Here is a 22,525-nt window from a genome sequence, read left to right on the forward strand (position 1 = left end):
ATCATAAAATAACAAAGTTACTGTGGTTTTAACAAAATTAAATCACGGCAAAATGCTAAATCATTGTTTTATAATGCCATATAAAGACTTTCAACGAAAATTCATCTTATAGTTATAGAGCTGATTTTTTTTAGAGCAAATGAATTCATACCCAACTAGTAAACTAAAGGCTAAAAGCCATTATTATTCCAGAAAAAAAAAACAACAACAACAAAAAACATCATAACTGTCTATGCAAAACTATTTCACGTATATTTTGGAAATACATGTTTATAAAAATGTTTAAAGGAAAACAACAATTAAACGGTCATATTAATATTTCTATGGACGATTTAAGTCAAAGAAGTTTCGAATACTTCACTTGGAGAGTCCACATAAGAAAGAGTTATGTCAGGAGAATCTGTAGAAATTGATGATTTAGGCCAGCCATTTTTAATTGAAGAAATTTCAAAAACAATATCTAGTCTGCAAAGACATAGACGTAATGATTATACCGGAAATGTTTCTATTTATTTCAAAGACTCAAATTCTTTTATTACCCCATACTTAGTAAGCATGTTCAATAAGATCGTTTTATTCTTGTTGTAATCCGGAGCAGTTGTGTAAAGGTATGATAGCATTAATTTATTAGAATTGTGATTATTCTTATCCGGCTAATTATTGAGGCATTACTTGAGTAAATATCATTGCAAATAAATTCTCATTGACTCTCAGGGGTAGGCTTCATATATGATTAACAAGATTAACAAGGAAACGCGGCGTTCCACGAACGCAACTTCTACACGCCACAGCAACAAGAACCAGTGGCAAGGAATAGTGCTTTTATATGAATACCAGCCCGATTCTTGAGAGAAAAACCATTTAATTAACTGCGTTTTCGTTGACTATGAAACAAGCTTTTGATACGGTTATTAAAGATGCTTTATAGATAAAATTGTATAATATAAATAGATCTAACCTTTGACTTGAATAACAATACATTTAACCACAAACATTGACATGTGCTCTTTAATTAACAAACATGTTGTGGTGAAATTATTATTGTATCCACTAATCTGATAATTAGAATTAAACAGGTCAGAGATCTATGCATTGGCATTTATTGTAAGAATAACATGATAATTCTTTATATGATAAAGCTTAATCTTGTTTTAATCTTTCTTTACTTAAATTTTACTTTCAATTATTTTTATGCTCCACTTTGATTAAAACAAGGGAAACCACTCTCGCCAAAACTTTTTATCATTTTTTTGTAAATCTTATCATGAGTTGTCTGGACTAATACTTTAGTAAAATGGGCGTAAATGTCTTAAACTTGCTATGTATGTATAAGCAACATTTTGCAGACGACAAAGTTCTGTTAACTACTAATCCTAAAAAGTTCTACAAGCACAGCTAAATAGTTTATACATGTTTTCTTCGAAATGGGGTTTTAAGAATAATACCTACAAAACAAAAATCTTTATTTTTGAAAAACGAAAAAGATTTTATTATAATATACAAATAAACTATGTGAAAGAAATGAAATGTTTACTTCTTCACACTACAAGTTTACTATCCTATTTAATTTAAAATAATTTAAAAATGAAATTGTTTCTAATTATAATAATTTTTATAAAAATACATTGCTGTTGAGTGAATGTTGATAATAATTTCAAATAGGTATGGATAAAACCAATATTACTTTTAAAACACCATAAAACCATTAAACGGAACAAATGGGACACTAAGTGATGAAAAGCGCACTGAAACAGAACATTTTAATATAAAGGACATGAAATGTCATTTTTTCATCGTTACTCGTATGTAAGTACTCTTGTTTTATCAGGTTTGTAATCAATAATTTTTATAAAAATATACTACTGATGACCTATTTTTAGCGTGTGGATTTATAAAAAAACAAAAAGAAAACACGTTTTTTATATTACATACATGTATAAATTCAATGTAAACACTTATTGTCAACCTCCGTCTTCTTGCATAGTCTAATTTGTTATAACTAAGCGTATATTAAAGACTCCTCTATTTATTGAATATAAATTATTTGTGTATGAACTTATGTTGAAAACACTGATGTCATGGAATTTATTATTTATAATTTAATTATCTTTAGAATTAAATTATTGTTCTGTCTTAAGTTAATCTATTTTCTTGCTTGTTTGTTTATGAATGAAAACATGAAATCGAGGTATTACGAGTTTACTACAATATCTATTTTTTAACATTAATTTCTTAACATAACATTGTTTTAACATTATTTTTGAATCAGTGTACGTATATAGTTAATAAGCATGTGAATTACATTTACTTAAAACAAAATTTATTAAATTTAACCATTTAAATATGCAATGATTATAGCGGCTATAAATATGATATATATAATATATAAGCTATGATTCAAACACGCACTTAGATTTTCTTGTGAAGAATGTTTTTTATGAGAAATTAGTTCGTGATGTAAAAAAGGTAACGGTACAACAAGCGGAAGGCAATTTCCATGCTAGGTACAGCAAGTAAAACCAACTCCTGACCAAAATTTAAGCAAACACGCAATAAAGAAGTCACCTACAGATTGATATTTCTATAAAATATTACTGCAGAACAAATTTACCTGAACCACTTAAGTTATTGAAATAATGTTACATATAATTACTGATTACACTTTTTGAATTTTACAAAAGCCTATTTAACATTTTAGAAAGGTTCCTAGGTAAAGAAACAACGGTACAATAAGTTAATTTTCATCATCATATATTGGGAATGGCCCTAAAATGTCGACCAGGGGAGATAACAATTGCTATGTGAAAGCATCGATTGCTTGCCAAACTAGAAGTGGTATAAGAAGCTAAATGCAAATCGTTGACAAAGTACATCACGCTTAACTCAATTACATGACAAACTAACTCATACACGCAGCAAAAAAGTAGGGATATTATTAATATTATAATAGTTGCAGTAAAATACCTTTACAGCATTATCGAAAAAAACTCTAAGATACGAAAATATAAAGTTACATATTTACAATTTGGTTAAAATTTTTACAAGCGAATATTTTAGACTGTTAGGTCAATTAAAGGCCTTAATAAAAATAAACGTGATGTAGAAATTGAGTTTTCATTTTTTTCATCACATTCATGTCGACCTTTGTATTGATTCAAATTTATAAAAACAAGATAATAAAATATTTAATACTTAAAAAGCTAACAATGATGATTATTTAAACTAGTCTAGATGGTTTTCAATTATCATTAAAAACCAAACAGAGCACAGCTTAGTACATATAATACATTCACGGATGATTTAACAACTGATTACAGCCTCCACAATTACGTAAATGAAACGATTTATCAAAAATTATTCAAATGTATCCACTGTATCACGAATCTTAAGTAAATGAACTGAATCAAGCGAGAAGGGTAAAAAGGAGAAACAGTTTTGTAACATATAATTTCACCCTTTCATAAGTCGGCAAAATGAATTCTTTGGTTATTGTATCGCTCTTTGGAATTGTTCTGGCTCAACTATTAGGTAAGAGAAATGTTTTTAAACTTATTCAGTTCTTTATCCTTATTCTTTTCTTAAAATTTGATAAGTCTACAATGTGAACATTTTCCGTAAAATTTTCAAATATTGAGAAAAACAATATAATTATATCATTTGGTTATCTTATTAAGAGTTGTTTGAACAAAATGTTGGCATACTTCTCTTTGACTTAGAATGAACATTTATATGATGAATAATAATATTTTGTTCTAGAACATTTTATTATCTGCTATATAATTATATATACTATTTGATCATGTTTCAATATGTCCTTCGTGGTCTGACACTAAATACGTTCAACGAAATTTTTCATTGTATGACAAACGTTTTCTTATAGACCAATTCACGTTAAGTCTCGAGATAATAAAAATATTTTTTATCTGAGCTCTGTGTCAAGTCGTTCAGTATACATTATAATAATTATACTAGTTTCTGGCCGATCTGGTACCCGCGATCTGAGTTTAAGCTTAAAACATTAAAATTTTTAGAACTTCTGACCAAGCACTTAGACGTCATAGTTGAGATGCAAAGGAAACACTCTTTTATTATCCAGTTGCCAAACGTTTTTAATTAATGGTCACAAAGGAATATGTTTTGTTAAAACAGGATCACGAGTAAATGTTTGTGTTCCTTTTATCCATCTCGTAGACACGAATCTATCCTTTGACTATTTAAGGCTCGGTCACACCGCAAGAACTTTGCTGGAGCGTTCCTGGAGCGGTGAAAAAAAAAATCATCACCGCTCGTTACCGTTCACCAGAAGTTGGCCCCCGTTAAGGCAACGCCGTATACGCTCGGTCACCGCTTATGGTCCCTCCTACCGCTCCGAAAGTTTTGAGCTGCACAAAATATTGCGAGCGGTGAGGAGCGGGAAATATTCCGCTCCGGCAAAGTTCACCACCGCTCTGACAACGCCCAGTCAAAGTTTGGCACCGCTAGACGCAAGTTCGTGAAATTTTGAACGCTGGACCACCACAGCTTTACCCAGGCGGTGATTAAACGTTGTACAAACTTTGTCAGAGCGGATTCAAGCATTTAACGAGCGGTCTCGGGATTGCTCGAACGGTGTCAGGCGTTGAAGCAGCGGTCCATTGCGGTAATAAACTTTGGTTTGGCGTTGGTATGGAGGTGTCATCGCTAAACCAACGCTCGCTACCGTTAAGCCAAAGCTATAACAACGCCAACTGCAGCGGTACACCGCTAAGGCAACGCCCGTGTTTTCGATTTTTTTTCCCATTTTGTGCGCGGTAACGAGCGTTGTCTATTTTTTGTCCCTCTCCCTACCGTTTAAGGAACGCTACAACAAAGTTCGGGCTGTGTGACCAGGCCTTTATCTCCAACCACGTGACAGCCTCTTGATTTTCCCCCACATTTTATTATCTCGTAGACACGATTAACCTTTTGATAATTTGTTTTCTTGTGTAACAGAACTTGTATTATACCAATTATTTATTTTCTTAATGCGTAAATAAATTAATATTCAAATAAACTTAATACACATGCATTTTGACAGATTGGCGTAGCGACACTTGTTTTCCCTATTGTATAGATGCTTTATTTGTGAAAGTTATCCTGTCTAATTTATGGTAATTTATGGTAATTTATGTAAATTTACATTTGCGTTCTATTGACTGTCCGCCTGAATAAGATGGAATTAATTTATTATAAAGTGATATCTGTAATAACATAGCATAGATAAAATTACTTTACTTGTGCACAATACAATGATTACAGTCAACATGTCAATGCATCCATTTTTTTTCATGACAGTTCACTTCATGAATATTATTGAAGTTATTTAAAGTAGATTGGTGTACAAGGCGCACATTTTCCATATTTATTTAAAATATTGATAAAAACAGTAAAAATTTACAATTCTGATAATGTTACGAAATACTTTTGAAAAAAAAAAAATGTCGAGTTTTAAAGTGACTTATTATGAATATATATATGATGAGTAATAATATTTTTTCTAGAACAATTTATTATCAGCTATATATATATTTGTTGACAAGTCATATCGGATCATGTATCTAACACTAACAAACAACATCCATATATAATTATTTTGCGGTTTGTTTTCAGGTATGATACTGATTACTATCAACATAATTATTATTTATGGTATTACAGACTATTTCACTTTAAAATATACTCTAATATCATGAATACTAGGGACCGCTAACAATATATTGCTATTTGCACCAGATTTATGTTCATAGTGACTTGTCTAGTCTACAAATCACACTCTTTTCTAACAATGGCCTATCCTCAACGCCAACGTAGATAGAAAATAATAGTTAATAAAACTGGTTTGTAATTTTAAATTAATTTACTAAATGCATACCTTAATTAAAGCGTGTAAATTTAAAACTTGATTTACGAGGCAACTCCTGTCACATCATTTGCATTGCTCAATATATCTTTTTTATTAATCTTATTTTAAGATGTTTAATGTAATGGCTTGTTTGAAGATATTTAAACATGATACAAGGTTAAAGTTTATTTGAGAATAAAAATGGTTATGAAAGTTGTAAATGGAGAATAATCACATGAACACAATTGACGCAGTATGTCTATACTTATAAATGAAATATCGAGAAATATTGATTAAAAAAAATGCGTATTTGTTCTGTATTTTTAATGTAAAAAAATATTTTTTCACTGCAGTGAAACATATATTCCGTATTTCCACTGGTGTCATGTCGGACTACTTTCTTTTAAATTTAACCAAAACACAAAGTTTTTGGGGTAGTTATTCAAATTGTAATGTCAGAAAGAGAAACGTGCATATAACAAACAGAAAATTCAAGTTTTTTTTCCATAAATTCAGGATTTATTTTAATCTTGTGATTTGAAAACTTTTATATTTCACTCGTGGCTGCCACCGCTCATGAAATATTTATTTTCATACAATTCGATGAAAAAAAATCCTCTATTTATCGTAAAATACTGAAATGTCCTCTATATATATGATATAAATATATTTTTCTATCATAGTTTGGCCGATATAACTTCGATATAAACGGTTCATTCTATCATTCCATTGTGTTATTTTTAATGATAAAAAGTTGAAGCGGTTCTGTCTTAAATACAATTCATCGATGATCGTTTATATTTCCAGTTCAGATAAATAAATAAATAAAAAAAAATATATATATATATAAATGAATGAATGAATGAATAAATGAATGAATAAATAAATGAGTGAGTGGATGAATGAATGAATGAATGAACGAATAAATAAATAAATAAATAAATAAATAAATAAATAAATAAATAAATAATAAATAAATAAATAAATAAATAAATAAATAAATGAATAAATAAATGAATGAATGAATAAATGAATAAAAAACAATAAATTAATAAATAAATAAATAAATAAATAAATGAATGAATAAATGAATGAATGAATGAATAAGTAAATAAATAAATAAATTAAATTTAAAAAAATAAAATAAATAAATAAATAAGTAAATAAATACATAAATAGATAAATAAATAAAATGAATGAATAAATGAATAAAAAAATAAATGAATAAACAAATAAAATAAATAATAAATAAACTTTAATCAGCAACGACAACAACAAGAAACAGCAGCAGCCAGAGAAACAGCAACAACAACAGTAACAGTAACAAAAACAACAACATTACCATCATTATGAAACTCTTGATTATAGGGTTCAGTGAAGTAATGTTGTGTTATAAAACTTGTATTACAATATTTATTTTCTTAATGCGTAGATAATTTCAAATTTGAAATACACTTATACACCTGCATTTTCGCAGGTAGGCACATCAACACATGTCTACCCTTAGGGGTAGTTACTGCATTTATAAATGTTATCCTGTCTTATTTATGGTTATCACTATAAATAAAATTTCGCATTTTATCATTCATTAAACAGGAAATATTAATTAAATTAAGTAACTGGTTATTAAAATATATAACTACAAAGGTTACTGGGCATATTTAGCCTTATATAAAAATCTTCACTTTTATCAAGGCATAACGATTTTGTGCATATCTAACATAAAAACTCGTACTCGCTCGTTTTAAATTAATTTTCTGGCAATTTACTTTTTAGTTAATTACTTTTAAAAACAAATTGTGAAAGTAATCATCTTGTGAACATTACAAATTACTTTCTAAAGTCGAATAATTTTTTTTAATAAACAAATATTCAAATATATAAAAAACAATTCATATTATTTAATGGTTTAAGTTTCATAAACGTCTGCGCTAAATGATTGTATCTCCTGGTTTTATATCATATAAGTTATGACCGTTTCGCAACAATCCTACATATGAATTCGTAAGGTACTATCGCTAAATCGTTATACGTTATAAACTTTCAGTAATCTAAAATAAATAGCTTTTTAAGTTATAAAAACCAACTATGTGAAAGTCGTTTTCGTATCTTTATTTAGTGATTTCAATTTTGGCGCAAATATATCCAGTTTCTTTTTTTCCCGGCATGCTTGATGTATCAAGGTATACGTCCTCCCCAGTCATATATATATATATATATAATATATAAAATTACAGTATATTTTAACTTACTCGCCATGTAAAATGTATCTTCTTTTAAAAGTTAATGATCGTATTTTTTTTAGCTTTAGAAGGTAGCTGTTTGTTGGTTTGCATATTTGTTATATGTGTATATACATGCAGTTGTCATAACCATGATATCAAACCGATTTTCTCACTAGATTAATTAACTCTTCATTTTACATTTGGAACACCTCGCCGATAATTTATAATCTTTATCTCGAAACTGACGGAAAGAACCTAAACGTTGCGACTGCTCATTTTATTTAGAGATACTGCTTATTTTGTTTATCTTATAACAAAAAAAGCAAGATATTTGCATGCTAAATTTTAAAATATTGTATCAAAGAATGTATCTTAAGGAGCCAGATCTTTTTTTTTTGTAATTAACATTTTATTTCCCATATTGTACAAAACATGTAACAGAAATATTTTTTGGTCAATATAATGTATTGGCAATCAATAAACAGTCAAAACTGTGTCAAAACCACCAAACTAATTTTTCATTTTCATAACAAAAGCCACCCTTACTAACCCTACAGTGCTTAACAGATAGAGGTTTCTCTTGATAAAGACCTCTTCTTGTCTATAGAGGAAATGTTATATTTCTCCTCTGTAAGACCCTGGTCACAGGTTTGACTGTAATCATGCATCAAAGTACATAGTCAATACAAATTCAATACTCTCAATTAAAGCCAAAATTAATCAGTACACATACAATGGTTTTAAATGGAGCCATATTAATCAGTACAAATATACTATTAATCAGTCCAAAAAGAAAACCCCAACAAAACAGTCTCGAAAGAAGCAATATTAATCAGTACCAATATAATGGTTTCCCACGAAATTATATTAAACAGTACCAGTACCACATTAACCAGTACAAATACAATACTTTCAATTGAAGCAACATTAATCAGTACACATATAATAATTTTAAATTAAGCAATATTAATCAGTGCAAATACAGTAGTTTTGGATGAAGCAATATTAATCAGTACAAATACAACTGTTTTGAATGAGACTATATTAAGCAGTTCGAATACAATAGTTTCAAATGAAGCCATATCAATCAGCACAAATACAGTAATTTCATATGAAACCATATTAATCAGTACAAATACATTGATTTCAATTGAACCTGTATTAACCATATCATTTGTACATAACTATTATCAATATTGCTTTATTCTGATGCAGTAGAGAGAATTCTAAATCAATCGAGGATTTTCATATTGTACAGTGATTTTGAGAAGAGGAAAGGAAAAAAAAAACATTCCTTCCTCCCCCTTTAATAATATTTAGAGTTTTACTCTATAGCTTGAAGTAATGTAATAATGAATGCTTAAATTTAAATACCATATTTAAATTTTGTACCTATGGGATAAATATGCTTTTTAAAGAAAAAGGATATAAAAAATGGAGAAAATAAAAAGGGTTCGGTGAAATCTACTAGAAGGGTTTTTATCTCAGATTCAAATCTGAAATTTCAAATAATAGGGAATTTTAGATTTTTTTTGGTGGTGTCTCCCGGTGCCGCAGCAGTGACGTGCAAAGTTGTAGAATAATAATACATGACTTAAACTTCATTAATACACAGAATACACAAACACTATTCTAAATTTACTTGGTTTTTGTTTTTCTGCCCTGATGTCTGAAACAACTCATATGTATCATTCTGTTTAGCTATGTATTCTATTTTTCAATTTTATATCTGGCATATATTTGAGTTTTAAAATTAGAAATAGAAGGCCTTATTTGTTTAACTCTACAATAGTAAATGTAATGTTTTCCGTTTAAAATCAAACCATTTAAGACTTTGTCATATTTTGTATTACCAAAAAGAATGTCAGTAACATTCCAATCATCACAAGTAATATTACATTTATCTTTGACATAATTTTGTAATATTCTCCAAAAGTTTTTGACAATTTCACAATCATAGAAAAGATGAATAAGAGTTTCACTCTCAGATTTACAAAAAGTGCATATATCGTTATTTACAATGTTCATTTTTTTCAACAAATAATTTGTGGCAAGTATTCTGTGGTTCAGTCTAAACTGGAACCAGATTATTTTGAATCCTTTGTAAATTTATATGGTAATTCATATATTGAATTAAATTGAAACTCTGTTTCTACAGCCTCTGTTAAATCATTTTTCCATTTCAAAAGAGAGTTAGGATATTGTCCGGTTTCAATCATAGTTTTATAAATCTGTTGGCAACCTTTTTTATCATGAAGAATTATGCCTAGTGTTTGAGGAATATGTACATTATACTTATATTCCTTAGGTAGATCTCTGGCATGAATTCTTTCTAAAAACTCATTCAGTGCTCTAATAATCCCCATATATTCTAGAAAGTTGCTTCTTATGTTATATACTTCATTAAATTCATTGAATGAATAAAAATCACCTGTCTGACTGATTAAATCACCTAAGAATAGGACTCCTCCATTAATCCATCTAGTTAGATGAACACAAGAATTTCCAATTTTTATGCCAGGGTTGTACCATAAATTAATAGAGTAAAATTCTTTACTTGTTTTTGGCTTAACTTTCATAGAAAGACTCATATAACTTTTCATTACATCTTTCCAAAAAGGATTTATATCACAACTTAGTTTTGTTTTTATGAAATCTGTTCCATACTTAAAAATATTATGTATACAAGGCAAAGTACTTTCTACCAACTGACTATATTTATTGTCATTATGAACAATACGTCTTAACCAAGTCAATTTTAAACTATTCATAAAACAGCTCAATTCTACCATTTTAAGGCCACCGTATTTATAATCTTGAGTAATAATAATTCTTTTAACTTTATCTATACCATCATTCCATAAAAATTTGTAAAATAAACTTTGAATTTTATTGATTTTTTCAGTAGGTGGATTAGGGATACTTAAAAAAAGGTGGTACAATTTTGCCAAGGCCAAAGACTTTATAACTACTAATTTTCCTAATGGAGAGATTAGTCTTTTGGACCATGAAGCAAATAATCTTTTTAATTCCTCAATTTTTAAATCAAAGTTTAAATCTACAATTTGTTTCAGATCTGTTGAGAATTTAATACCTAATACTGTAAAAACTTCAGTGTTCCAATCTAGATTGTAGTCAGGACAAAGAACTACTTGGCTATTTCTGTAGGAGCCAAACCAGACTACTTTGGTTTTTTCCATATTAATGTTAAGGCCTGATATCTCTGCATAGAATTTTAAAACTTCCATGGTATTCTTTAAAGATTTGGCTGTGCCATCTAAAAATATACTAGTATCATCAGCATACTGTGAAATCTTATACTCTTTCTCATTAATTATAACACCTTTGATATCTTTGTTTTTTCTTATTAATATTGACAGTACCTCTGCACAAATGATGAACAGGTATGGCGATAGGGCATCACCTTGACGAAAACCTCTTTGAAGTTTGAACCAGTCTGACATGTGGCCATTTATAATAACACATGATTCTGTATTAGTATAGAATAACTTGATCCAACTTCTAAAAGAGGGACCAAAATTAAAAAATTCTAGTACATGATGCATAAATTTCCAAGAAACAGTATCAAACGCAGCGGCAAAATCAATTAGTAATAACAATCCTGGAATATTATATTTTTCAGAGTGAAATAAGATGTCATATAACATTCTAACATTTGACGCCATTAATCTACCAGGAAGAAAACCAGTTTGATCATGATTTATGATTTTATCTAAGGCATTTTTTAAACGAGATGCAATTGATGCGGAAGCTATTTTATATGCTACATTTAGAAGAGATATTGGTCGCCAATTTTTAAGTAATAGCTTATCCTTATTTCCTTTTGGAATACAAGTTATTACCCCTTGTTTCTGTGTTACTGATAACTCACCAACTGAATAAGCATAATTAATTGACCTGACTAAAAATATACCAATATCAGACCAGAAAAATTTGAAAAATTCTGTGGTAAATCCATCGTTACCGGGACTTGTACCATTTGACATACGCTTTAGAGAATTCAACATTTCTTCATAAGTTAAAACACCTTCAATTTTTTGTTTGTCTTGTTCAGTAAGTTTTTGAATATCTTGATTTTCTGCAAGTAGACTAGTTAAAGAAATATCACTGGTTTCTCTTAAGTTGTACAACCTTTCATAATGATTCTTTGTTTCTTTCAAAATTTTTTCTTGTGTATTTAAAATTTCCCCTTTGACATTTTTAAGCGAACTCATAACTTTGGAGACAAAATTTCTATTTTCGAGGTTACAGAAATAACGAGTTGGCTTTTCACCTTCATTAATCCACTTAGCTTTTGATCTTACAAGTACACCATCCATTTTCTTTTTCCTCAAATTTGAAAGTTCTAATCTTTTGTTTTGCAATATTTCATAATTTATATCTTGTTCTTTTTCTATTTTTTCTATTTCACTTAAAATAACTCCCTCTTTATCTATGTCTTGTTTTTTCCTATATGATGAATGCGATATTGTTATTCCTCTAATATTCATGAGTAAAGTTTCAAAAAATAGTTGTTCATTGATATTGAAAATTAAATCCTGTGCTGGGATTTCATTTAATTCATCTAGATTTTCTACAATATTAGTTGAGTATTGTCTTTTAGTTTCCGAGATGACTTCTTTTACCTTAACAATGTAAGCCTCATCACGTAAAAGGGAATTGTTAAATTTCCAGTAAGATCTCCCTTTCCTAAATTTTCCAAATTCTAAGCACATATAAATTAATGAATGGTCGGTTCGATACCCTGGTAATATTTTTGTACAGTCAACTTCAGTATATAACTGATCTGAAATAAGAAAGAAATCTAAACGTGCTTTTTTATTGGATTATGCCTAAACCATGTATATTCTCTTTTTTCTATGTTATTTTCACGCCAGACATCGATTAAATTTAACTCTGAAATAATAGAGTGAACTTTATCCCGAGCATTGGGATTATTCAAATGTAAGTAATTTTGGCAATCTACTTCTTGATTAAGCACTAAATTAAAATCCCCAGCAAGAATATACAAAGAATTTTCATATTTAGAAAGTCTGTCCAAAATTGAGTCATAAAACTGAGGAGTATCTTTATTTGGTCCATATAAGTTTACTAGTGTTATGTCTTTTTCACATATTTTACAATTAAGGATAAGTAAATTACCATCATTATCTTTTTCAATAGCATTTACGTTACAATCAAAATTATTATTAATAAATATGGCAACTCCACGTGACTGGGTATTGTAATTGGAAAAATAAGTTTCATATCCCCACGTTGAGCGTATAAAATGTTCTTCTTGACTTGAGAAATGTGTATCTTGCAACATGCAAATAGAGTATTTTTTACTTTTAAGAAAATTTATGACATCTCTACGCTTTGCCCTATCAGCCATACCCTGAACATTCATTGAAATGATTGATACCTTATTTGTCATAATAAATAATTAAAATACGCTAATTCGTATGCTTTAGATATTGTCATGTAATTACAGTAGCACCATTTACTACTAAGAACAGTTGAAATAAAATCAATAACCTTTAACTTTGCATACCCACAACTGTGCACCACACTCCCATCAACCCCAAGAGACACCCACCATAAGACAATTCTTTTTTTAATTAAATTCATTAAAAGGATATGGACATTTACTGAATTTTGGAAAAATTGCATAAAAAGTCATTATCTTATACAGAGAAAACTAGGCATCAGTACTACTTTACAGGTACTTGCCCAAAAAATATTTCATATAACAATATCCAAGCAGAAGGTTATTTACACTTCTGCTACAATCTAAACAAAAAGTGAACACAAAATTACCTTATAATATTACATGCTGTGCTACACGGATATCTTTGCTTCCCTTAGTTTTGACTGTTTTCTTCAATTCGCTGCAAGAAAAAATCTATCACAAAGTAACGCGTTCATTCATAAACAAAGTAAAGAAAATTCTTTAGGGCTTTTAACTTACACAACATTAAGATGTCGCATACTTTATAAAAATTATGAATAAATAAAATAGATTATATTTCATTTACAACCTTACTGATGTCGATGATTAAATTCATTTCTTCGCGATTTCATATGACAAAGTTATATAATCGGGGCCATTAATCTCGCGGTATCACTAAACTCGCGGTGTTTACAAAAGCGCCACCTAGCCGTTGTAAACATAAACAATCGTGACCCGATTTCTTCACGCTTACAAAAGAAATATTTTTCATCAACATGCCGCCAATTTGGGTAAGTAAATATACACAATTAATAATATTTTAACGTTTTCAAACAAAACTATCAATAATTTCACTCACATGTTCCTGAAAATAACCCAAATCCAACAATGACATCCATCGTCTGTCAAACAACTGAGGCTCAAAGTGCTAAATTTTATGCAAATTAAGTAGACTGTGTCCAGGCCACTAAATTTGGTGTGAAACCACTAAATATTTTCCATCATTAATATATTTCAACAAAAATTAGCTTTACTTATTTGAGTTATTTCCTCTGGGATAAGTTATATTATTTTTTTTTTCAGGACTTAAAAGTGAAAACTATCACCGATAGACAAAAGCCTTATGATAGGGAAAATTTGCAAAGGGCATACCAGGCTTACCTTAATGGAGCATCAGTGTATAAAGCCTCAAGGATGTTTGGGGTGCCAGAGAGCACTCTTAGAGATAGAACAAGAAATAATGTTGCCATTGATTGCTGTTTAGGGGCACCACGTCTCTTCAGTGAGGCTGAAGAGAGACAGCTAGTCCAACATATTGTTTATATGTCGTCTATAGGTTATGGTTATGGCTCCAGTGAACTCCGAGTTATATCAGCAGATTATGCCAAGTCAATTGGAAACTTAACATTAAAAACTCCCTAAGTAAAGGATGGGTGCAAGCGTTCATAAAGAGGAACTCGGATGAATTAAAAGTTGTGAAACCACAGAAGTTATCCTTAATCGAGCAAAGAATGCCTCAGCAGAAGTTATCAAAAACTACTTCAATGAGCTGTCCACAGTATTAAGAGAAAATGACCTATTAGACAAACCTCAAAAATATATACAATGTTGATGAGAGTGGATTCTCAACTGAGCACAGACCTCCAAAGATTGTCTGTGGAAAGCAGTTTAAGCCCCAATGTGTGGTATCAGAAAAATCAAAAAATGTTACAGTAATTGGATCTGCTAATGCCATTGGAAATCATATACCCCTTTTTATGTCTTCCCTGGAAAACGCTGGATTGATGAACTTCTTGAAGGTTGTGCCCCTGGATCTGATGGAGACATGTCTGAGAGTGGGTTTGTAAACCGTGGGCTGTTTGAGTCATACATGATAACCACTTTTCAAAGCATGTCAATCTTAGAAATGATACTAAGATTATTGTTTTATATGATGGATGCAAAGCACATATCTCCTTGACTTTAACAGACTGGGCAAAAAAAAATAATGTTATTCTCTTTGTACTGCCGCCACACTTCATCTCATCTTACACAACCCCTTGATGTTGGCATATTTGGCCCTATGAAGCGCCACTTTTACAGTGAATGCAAATTATATATGCATGCCAACCCAGGACGGTATATTTCCAGATATGAGGTTGCAAAAACTGACTGCCAGGCCATATGCTAAGGCTTTTTGCCCTGACAATATTATACATTCTTTTAAGAAAGCTGGATATATCCCTTTAATCCAGATGTGATATCCAATAAGCAAACTGCTCCAGCAGAGATATACCTATCAGAGCATGCTCCCTGCACAACAGAGGTGGAAAATGTAAGTTCACAGGTTATTAATAGTCCTGTTGAAACTGCTTCCCCTGAAATATCAACTCTTGAAAAAGGAAATCAATTCCTCAAAAGTAAAAAAATCACAACCACAGTTGTAAAATCAAGACCAAAGAAAAAATCTATTCCTCCAAAAAAAATTATTGGAAATCTTCATTCTGAAAAAAATCAGGAGATTCTTAAAGAAAATCATGACAAATCAGGAATTAAGAAAACACATCAGGCAAATAGTCTGAAATCTGAAAAGACAAAAGTAAATGCAAATGTTAGTCAAATAAAAACTAACCCTAAACCATCAACATCAGGACTAAATAGTAACAAAGGTGGACCAATAAATCTTGATGAAAGCACTGAAAGTGAGGACTCCTCTTTAGAAGATGATTCTGAGCCCTGTTGCCAGTGCAAAAATTCTTTTACACCACATTTGAAAGGATATCCAGGTCTGGTAATCCTTAAGTGGGCTCAATGTGACACATGTGGTCACTGGGTACATCTCACACACTGTTGTGAAATATCAAGTATCAGAAGAGGTGTCAGTTTCTTCTGCAAATGCTGTGAATAAATTAAGACTGTCTGTTAAAAATGCAAAAGTTTTTATGTTATTGTTGTTGAATTTACTAGTTAACTTGTTGTGACAATGATATGATTTGAAGTTCTTCCTGACTTAAAAAAAATAGTTGTTTTTAACCTTGCAATAGACAAATGTGCTTGTATACCAGTCTACCGCGAGTTTAGTAGCCTCCCCTGATTGCAAATGGCTGCCACAATATGACATTTGGTGACCTAATTAAACTGTTACTGAGTGACTTCTTCGTTGTACGAATGTGTCATTTTGAAGAAATTGGATGAAATTTAAAGTTTCTGAAAACTATTAGATTTGGTAAGTTTATTTACATAAATTATTCGTTGTAAAAGCGTTATTGCCGCGAGATTCGTGGCCCTCGGTATACTATGCATAATTTCTTACGAATTACCGTTACATAAATAAAGAGATTAATACCACAGTGAACCAATAACTAGAATATGCGCTTTATACTTATCTAAAGTTATTGCTAACGGCCTTTTCCTCTTTTTTTCAATATATCCCTTCAATGTCATGGGCGCGGCCATTACTATTTACACACGATGCGTGATAAATTGACGTCATAGTTCAACAGAGGTTAGCAGACGGTCATGTGACGAATTTAGAGTTCGTGACCTATCAATCGACTTTGATTGGTTAATAAGTTCCCGCGTTTCTTAAAATAGAAAATCTAAAACGCGTCACAGCCATTAGAAAGCCAATGAAACCCGTGTAGCACTGGTAAACAATAACAAACCCACGTGTTGTTCAATTGACAATAACAAAACCACATGTTATTCAAATTGTCTGAAAAAAGGAAGAAAAAACCCAAACAATATAAACAATTAAATGAAGGGGAACAAGTTTTAAGTTATCTGCAACATAATATCAAATGAGCTGCCATGTCTTTCTCATTACACTATCAATTAAATATTATGGAAACTACAGCTATTTTACATAAATTTGCACACACACAAACAACAACAACAACAACAAAAACAGTATAATTATATCTGATGAACTGTTTTCGTTAGTAAACTTGACTATCTGTCCAGAATGAATATCAATCGTTTTAAATTCCAGTTGTTTCAGACTGACACAAGTTTATCTATCAATATCATTTAAAGAAATCAACTGTCACCCACAACACTTTATACACTTTTAGAATATAGTTACTAAACCTGAAGTACCCTTAGGAGTGGAGAATCTGGTTGTTTTTCCAATGGTGAGTGCCTTCGATCCTGGAGGGGGTATTTCAATAGCCACTTTGTTAAGCTCTTCTATACTACGGAGGGCGATCTTTCGATTGTCTTTAAGCATGAAGTAAAGCAATAATTTTCCCTTCATGGCTCCATACAGATTCCACTTTATCATTGTAATCAAGTGCATCAGATAGAAGTTTTGCGTTATGATGGATGAGATCCTCACGAATGCTTTTGCCAGAGTCTTTCAAGTTTCGTCGGGCTCGTATGATGTCAAATTTTGTGGTTCGTCTGACAAATTTAACAAGAACCGGCCTGTGACTCTTTGCATCGAATCTTCCTAATCTGTGGCAAGCATCTATATCTGAATTTGAGAGGGTTTTCTGTAGTTTGTTTTGAAGAAAAGTTAGAACCTTAGCCAAAGTATCTGTGTCTTTCTCATTAAATTCGTCTTCTAGCCCATATATGCGTACACTATTGCGGCGTGTATATTGTTCCAGTGCATTGTTTTTCTCTTCTAGCGCTCTGAGCTTTAGCTCTCGATCATTTAGTCTTTCTTCTAACTTGTCGTTCTCCTGCTTGAGGTCCTTAACCTTTCCATAAAGACACATGTTTTCTTCGTTTATGTCCAAAATATTGTTTCTAAGTTCAGTTATCATAGTTGTCATACCCGAAACATGGTCAGATAGAACTTTTACCTCATCTTTTATAACATATACTTCTTTCATAACCTCTTTTGTAACTTCATCTCTAATCACAATTTTCATATCTTCTAGCTTTTGATCCATGAGGTCTGCTGTCAACATTCCTTTTAGTTTATTCTCTATATACTCCTGGGTCACCAGAGTGTTTATAGTTTCTTGCATCTTTCTCAACATATCTCTCTCTGATAACTCTTCTAGCTCTGCATAAGACTTTATATGCTTATCAAGTGTCTGTTGCCCAACTTGTTGATCATGTTTCTGCCCTTTCTGTGGTTTCGTTGGTTTAGGACTTTGTGCGACGGAAGCGACGGAAGCTGAATCTTCATCAGTTCCCTTGTGCGTTTTCTTTGAATTCGACCGTGTACTCTCTTTAACCATTTTCATTATTTATTTTCAGTTAACACTTCACGATAATGTATTGTACTCCAATAATGTAACACAGTGTGTATTAATAGTGTGTATTAAATTGATAGGTGCATTTATATCTTTCACGAAAACCACGTGCTAAAAATCTACCTGTCCATTGTTCTTCAAATAAGCCTTAAGGAGCCAGATCTAGTACAAACAAATTGCAGTATACGATTTAAACTACATACATATTATAAAACAGACTTAAATAACCCTTTTTATGTTTTAATTGTATTCAAAGCAAGCATGTATGAACAAGCTATGTCCATGGATATTACGTTTTACTTTTGTCAGTGCTGTATAGTATAATAAAATCAAAGTAGACAATTTTGCGAAAATGCAAACTTACTGCCATTGACAGTGAACAAGTTTTAAATTGATAACTTAAGTAATTTTAAGAGAAAATGTTAACTGAGTCTTTGTGTCGAAAAGGGGCATAAATGAGCAACATTGAATAACGCAAGTACAAATACAAGTCTCAAATTTTAAAAGTATTCTAAGCCTAAAGTAAAAAGTTGAATATTGCTCATTAAGACGGTGCAAAGATGTGTGGACGATAGCTTGCATTAATCACTTCTTTCCATGAAAGGGATCAATGAAATCTCTTTTGTATTTTGAAATTGCATTCATTATATTTTAATAGTGAAGATAATATATGAATTAAAAGAAAATTCAATTGCAGGAAATTGTGTAAGGAATTTGTGTAATATTTGTAACATTAAATTACATCTATAAGGAATAGTATTGTTGAATCAATCACGTTATTTCTTTAATTTACAATACTATCAAATGAAAGCTAAAACATGCTGAACAGTTTAAATGAGAGAAGTGTCATATCCTTACAACTTATGATATAATACTCATTCTCGGTAGGTCCTTTTATCGTAATGATCGAAAATATGCAACGAAATTCTTGTACACCATGTTTCTTATTACAATATATCAATCACAACTGTCATACTAAACATTCCTCCTAGTGTGTGTTCTTTTTCAAAATATAATACATGGAACGATTCTTTACGGGGGATAGATTAGTATATGACAAGACATCACTTTCATAATAAAAGCAAACATTAGGTTTACATGACAGAAGTAAAATGTTCACATGCGTTTTACTCCTCATTATTATCATGTGATTAAATTTTTTCTCATTATATAAACTGGGTTTGGTTAGATTATGCAAAGGATTTAAGATATTAAAAATTTTAAGTGTGGGAAAAGTTATGTAACTAACTTTTGGCCTGGTGGTGAAGGTGTCTGTAACTACTTTAAGCCTTCTGTGGATACCAGTACTGGTTGTTTAAAGGTTCAGACTTTAGAATGGTTCAAATAAGGTGTTAACCTTCTCTACAAAATAGGGCTAAAATAAACATTTTACAATAAGCAATAAGCATACTTTTAATGAACCCAAACTTATATTAACACACTTTTGTGTAGTTGCAAAACTTATCATGCTTGTCTGGTTTAATGAAATATAAGTACATGAAGTACAAGTGTTTCATGCTTATATCATTATTTTGAAAGGTTTAAACAAGCCAATAGACATTGCAAACGACCATTTATATACGGCCATAAAACGTATCAGGAATTTTTATATCGAATTTATTATACAGGTAACTTCCTTTTTAGAGGATAAAAATGTGATTTCTTCGTTGATTGAAAGCTGCCTTGTATATAAGATTATACGAGTATAAACGTCACGACTATCCAGTGAAAAGCGACATTACAACCTTAGGTAAAACTGGTGGTCTCAATACATTACATTATAATGTATACATAATTATCAACGAACGATAATTGGTCTGAATCTTAGTTTCGTTACAACCACGTTGCCACCGATGACTATAGAACTGGTTAGTCCAGTGAACGATTGAAACTTGGTGCTGAATAAATTGGAAATCAGAGTTAAGACATACAGAATAACAAAACTAAAATACATGTATATCATAACAATAAAACATATAGAGTGTTATAAAAATATTATATACACATCCATGTATATTGATGATATAATTTATATTTTACAGTAGTTGACGGTTTAAAGTGCTACACCTGCTCAACAAACTGTGGCGCAGACACTGATAATCTAAATAAGGTAGACTGCAATGGTGGATTTTGTACAAAGACTGCAGATCAGAATGATAGTAGGTTTTTTTCTCTTTCTTCTGTTCTTGAACTCCTTAAGTATAAAGGCAATTCATACATTGAAAAATAAGAAGTGAGTATTGTACCTTAAAAACATATTGATTCAAGACAACTGTAAAAACTTTGCGAAAATGTTCTTGAATGAAAATTTATAATAAGAATTTGTACGGAGGAAACTGAACTATATCTCTTATGAACGACATTTTCGTTGCCAATAATGCAAAATTGTTACATTAACATATACAATCATGTTCAAATGAGCTTCAAAAATTGTTATTTTAAACAATTTATTTTTCATACTTATAGCTATAATCAATCGGGGCTGTTCGAAAACGGCAAAATCTGCTGGATGTAGCAACACCAACAACTTGAGAATATGTGTATGTAACGATGAGGATCTGTGTAACGGAAGTAGAATGCAAACAGCCACAGCAACATCTACGATCTTTCTCGTTATTGTCGCCATTATGCTTACAGTTATGTAAATTATATGAACCATCACGCTTAAAGATGTGTAAATGATATGAGCCTTCACGCTTAAAGATGTGTAAATGATATGAACTTTCGTGCTTAAAGATGTGTAAATGATATGAACTTTCGTGCTTAAAGCTATGTTAATTATATGGACCTTCATGCTTAAAGTTTAATAAATTACATAATATCATGCTTGAAGTTTGATCATTGATATATATCAGCATGCATACATTTTTGCTGTATCATTAAAGTTGTGTGAATCATGCAATATATCATTACGCTTAAAGATTTATAAATGATACTCTTAATATGCCTAAAGCTTTGTTAAAGATAAAAACAACGAATTTATACTACTTAATGCATAATTGTAATAGAAATGTTTCACTTAAAATGTTGCATTCTTTAAAAACTGTAAACGACATTCGACTATGTTCTGAAACATAAAAGAAATGATTGATCTATGTTGCAATAATTCAGTAAATGTGTAAATAATTTTATTAATATGGTTATATAAATATGAATTCATGTAAAGACATTTTATCAGTAAAAGAACAATTGGAAACGAACTTCGTTTTTGAATCTGGTAGCTTTTACATGAGCAAAACATCGATGAAAAACCTATCTGTAGTTGTCGACCTGAAAATAGTCATCTTTAAAACTCGGACATCAATGATGTCGAAAGATTATCACAGATGTAAAAGATCTTACCCATCAATGTACTACCATACTTTGATTAGAAAGTGATTGTATGCTATTAAGTGGTAAGCAAACCACCTTCTTTACCTGATCTGTCACATACTTTTGTTGGACGTTTCAATGATCAATGCTTCAAACAGAAACCAAAATAAAATCAATAAAAGCTTTTTAGTGTTTGGTAAAATGTAAAAAAAAGTGTGTGGGAAAGTCAAAGTACTAGTAATTTTTAAGGACACTCGATCATGGTGACTCATTTAAATGTTGACATTGAAACCTTTAGATAGGTGCTAACCAATTACTGCATGAGCATTTTGTGAAAATGGCTGTTTTCATTGAAAAGTCTCTCGTTACAAGTTCAAATTGCAATAAAACTATAAAAACTGCTTCAATTATAATCAAACTTGGCACAAATCTTGACTGGTCCATTGCCTTTGTAACAACATGCTCAGTCTTAAATTTCCTGTTACCATGG

The 22,525-nt window shown here is 30.6% G+C and overlaps 1 protein-coding gene across 1 annotated transcript; it reads left to right on the forward strand.

Moving 5' to 3' along the window:
• Positions 1 to 3,353: 3,353 nt before the first annotated feature.
• On the forward strand, positions 3,354 to 22,220 carry LOC132735293 (uncharacterized). Its single transcript, XM_060722236.1, has 3 exons — positions 3,354 to 3,528; positions 20,766 to 20,882; positions 21,190 to 22,220. The coding sequence occupies exons 1-3, from the start codon at positions 3,474 to 3,476 to the stop codon at positions 21,366 to 21,368; spliced, it is 351 nt and encodes a 116-aa protein (XP_060578219.1). The 5' UTR covers positions 3,354 to 3,473; the 3' UTR covers positions 21,369 to 22,220.
• Positions 22,221 to 22,525: the final 305 nt, after the last annotated feature.

Source organism: Ruditapes philippinarum, unplaced genomic scaffold (genome assembly GCF_026571515.1).
Source record: "Ruditapes philippinarum isolate M1 unplaced genomic scaffold, ASM2657151v2 ctg1521_1_1_1_1, whole genome shotgun sequence".
NCBI classification, from domain to species: domain Eukaryota; kingdom Metazoa; phylum Mollusca; class Bivalvia; order Venerida; family Veneridae; genus Ruditapes; species Ruditapes philippinarum.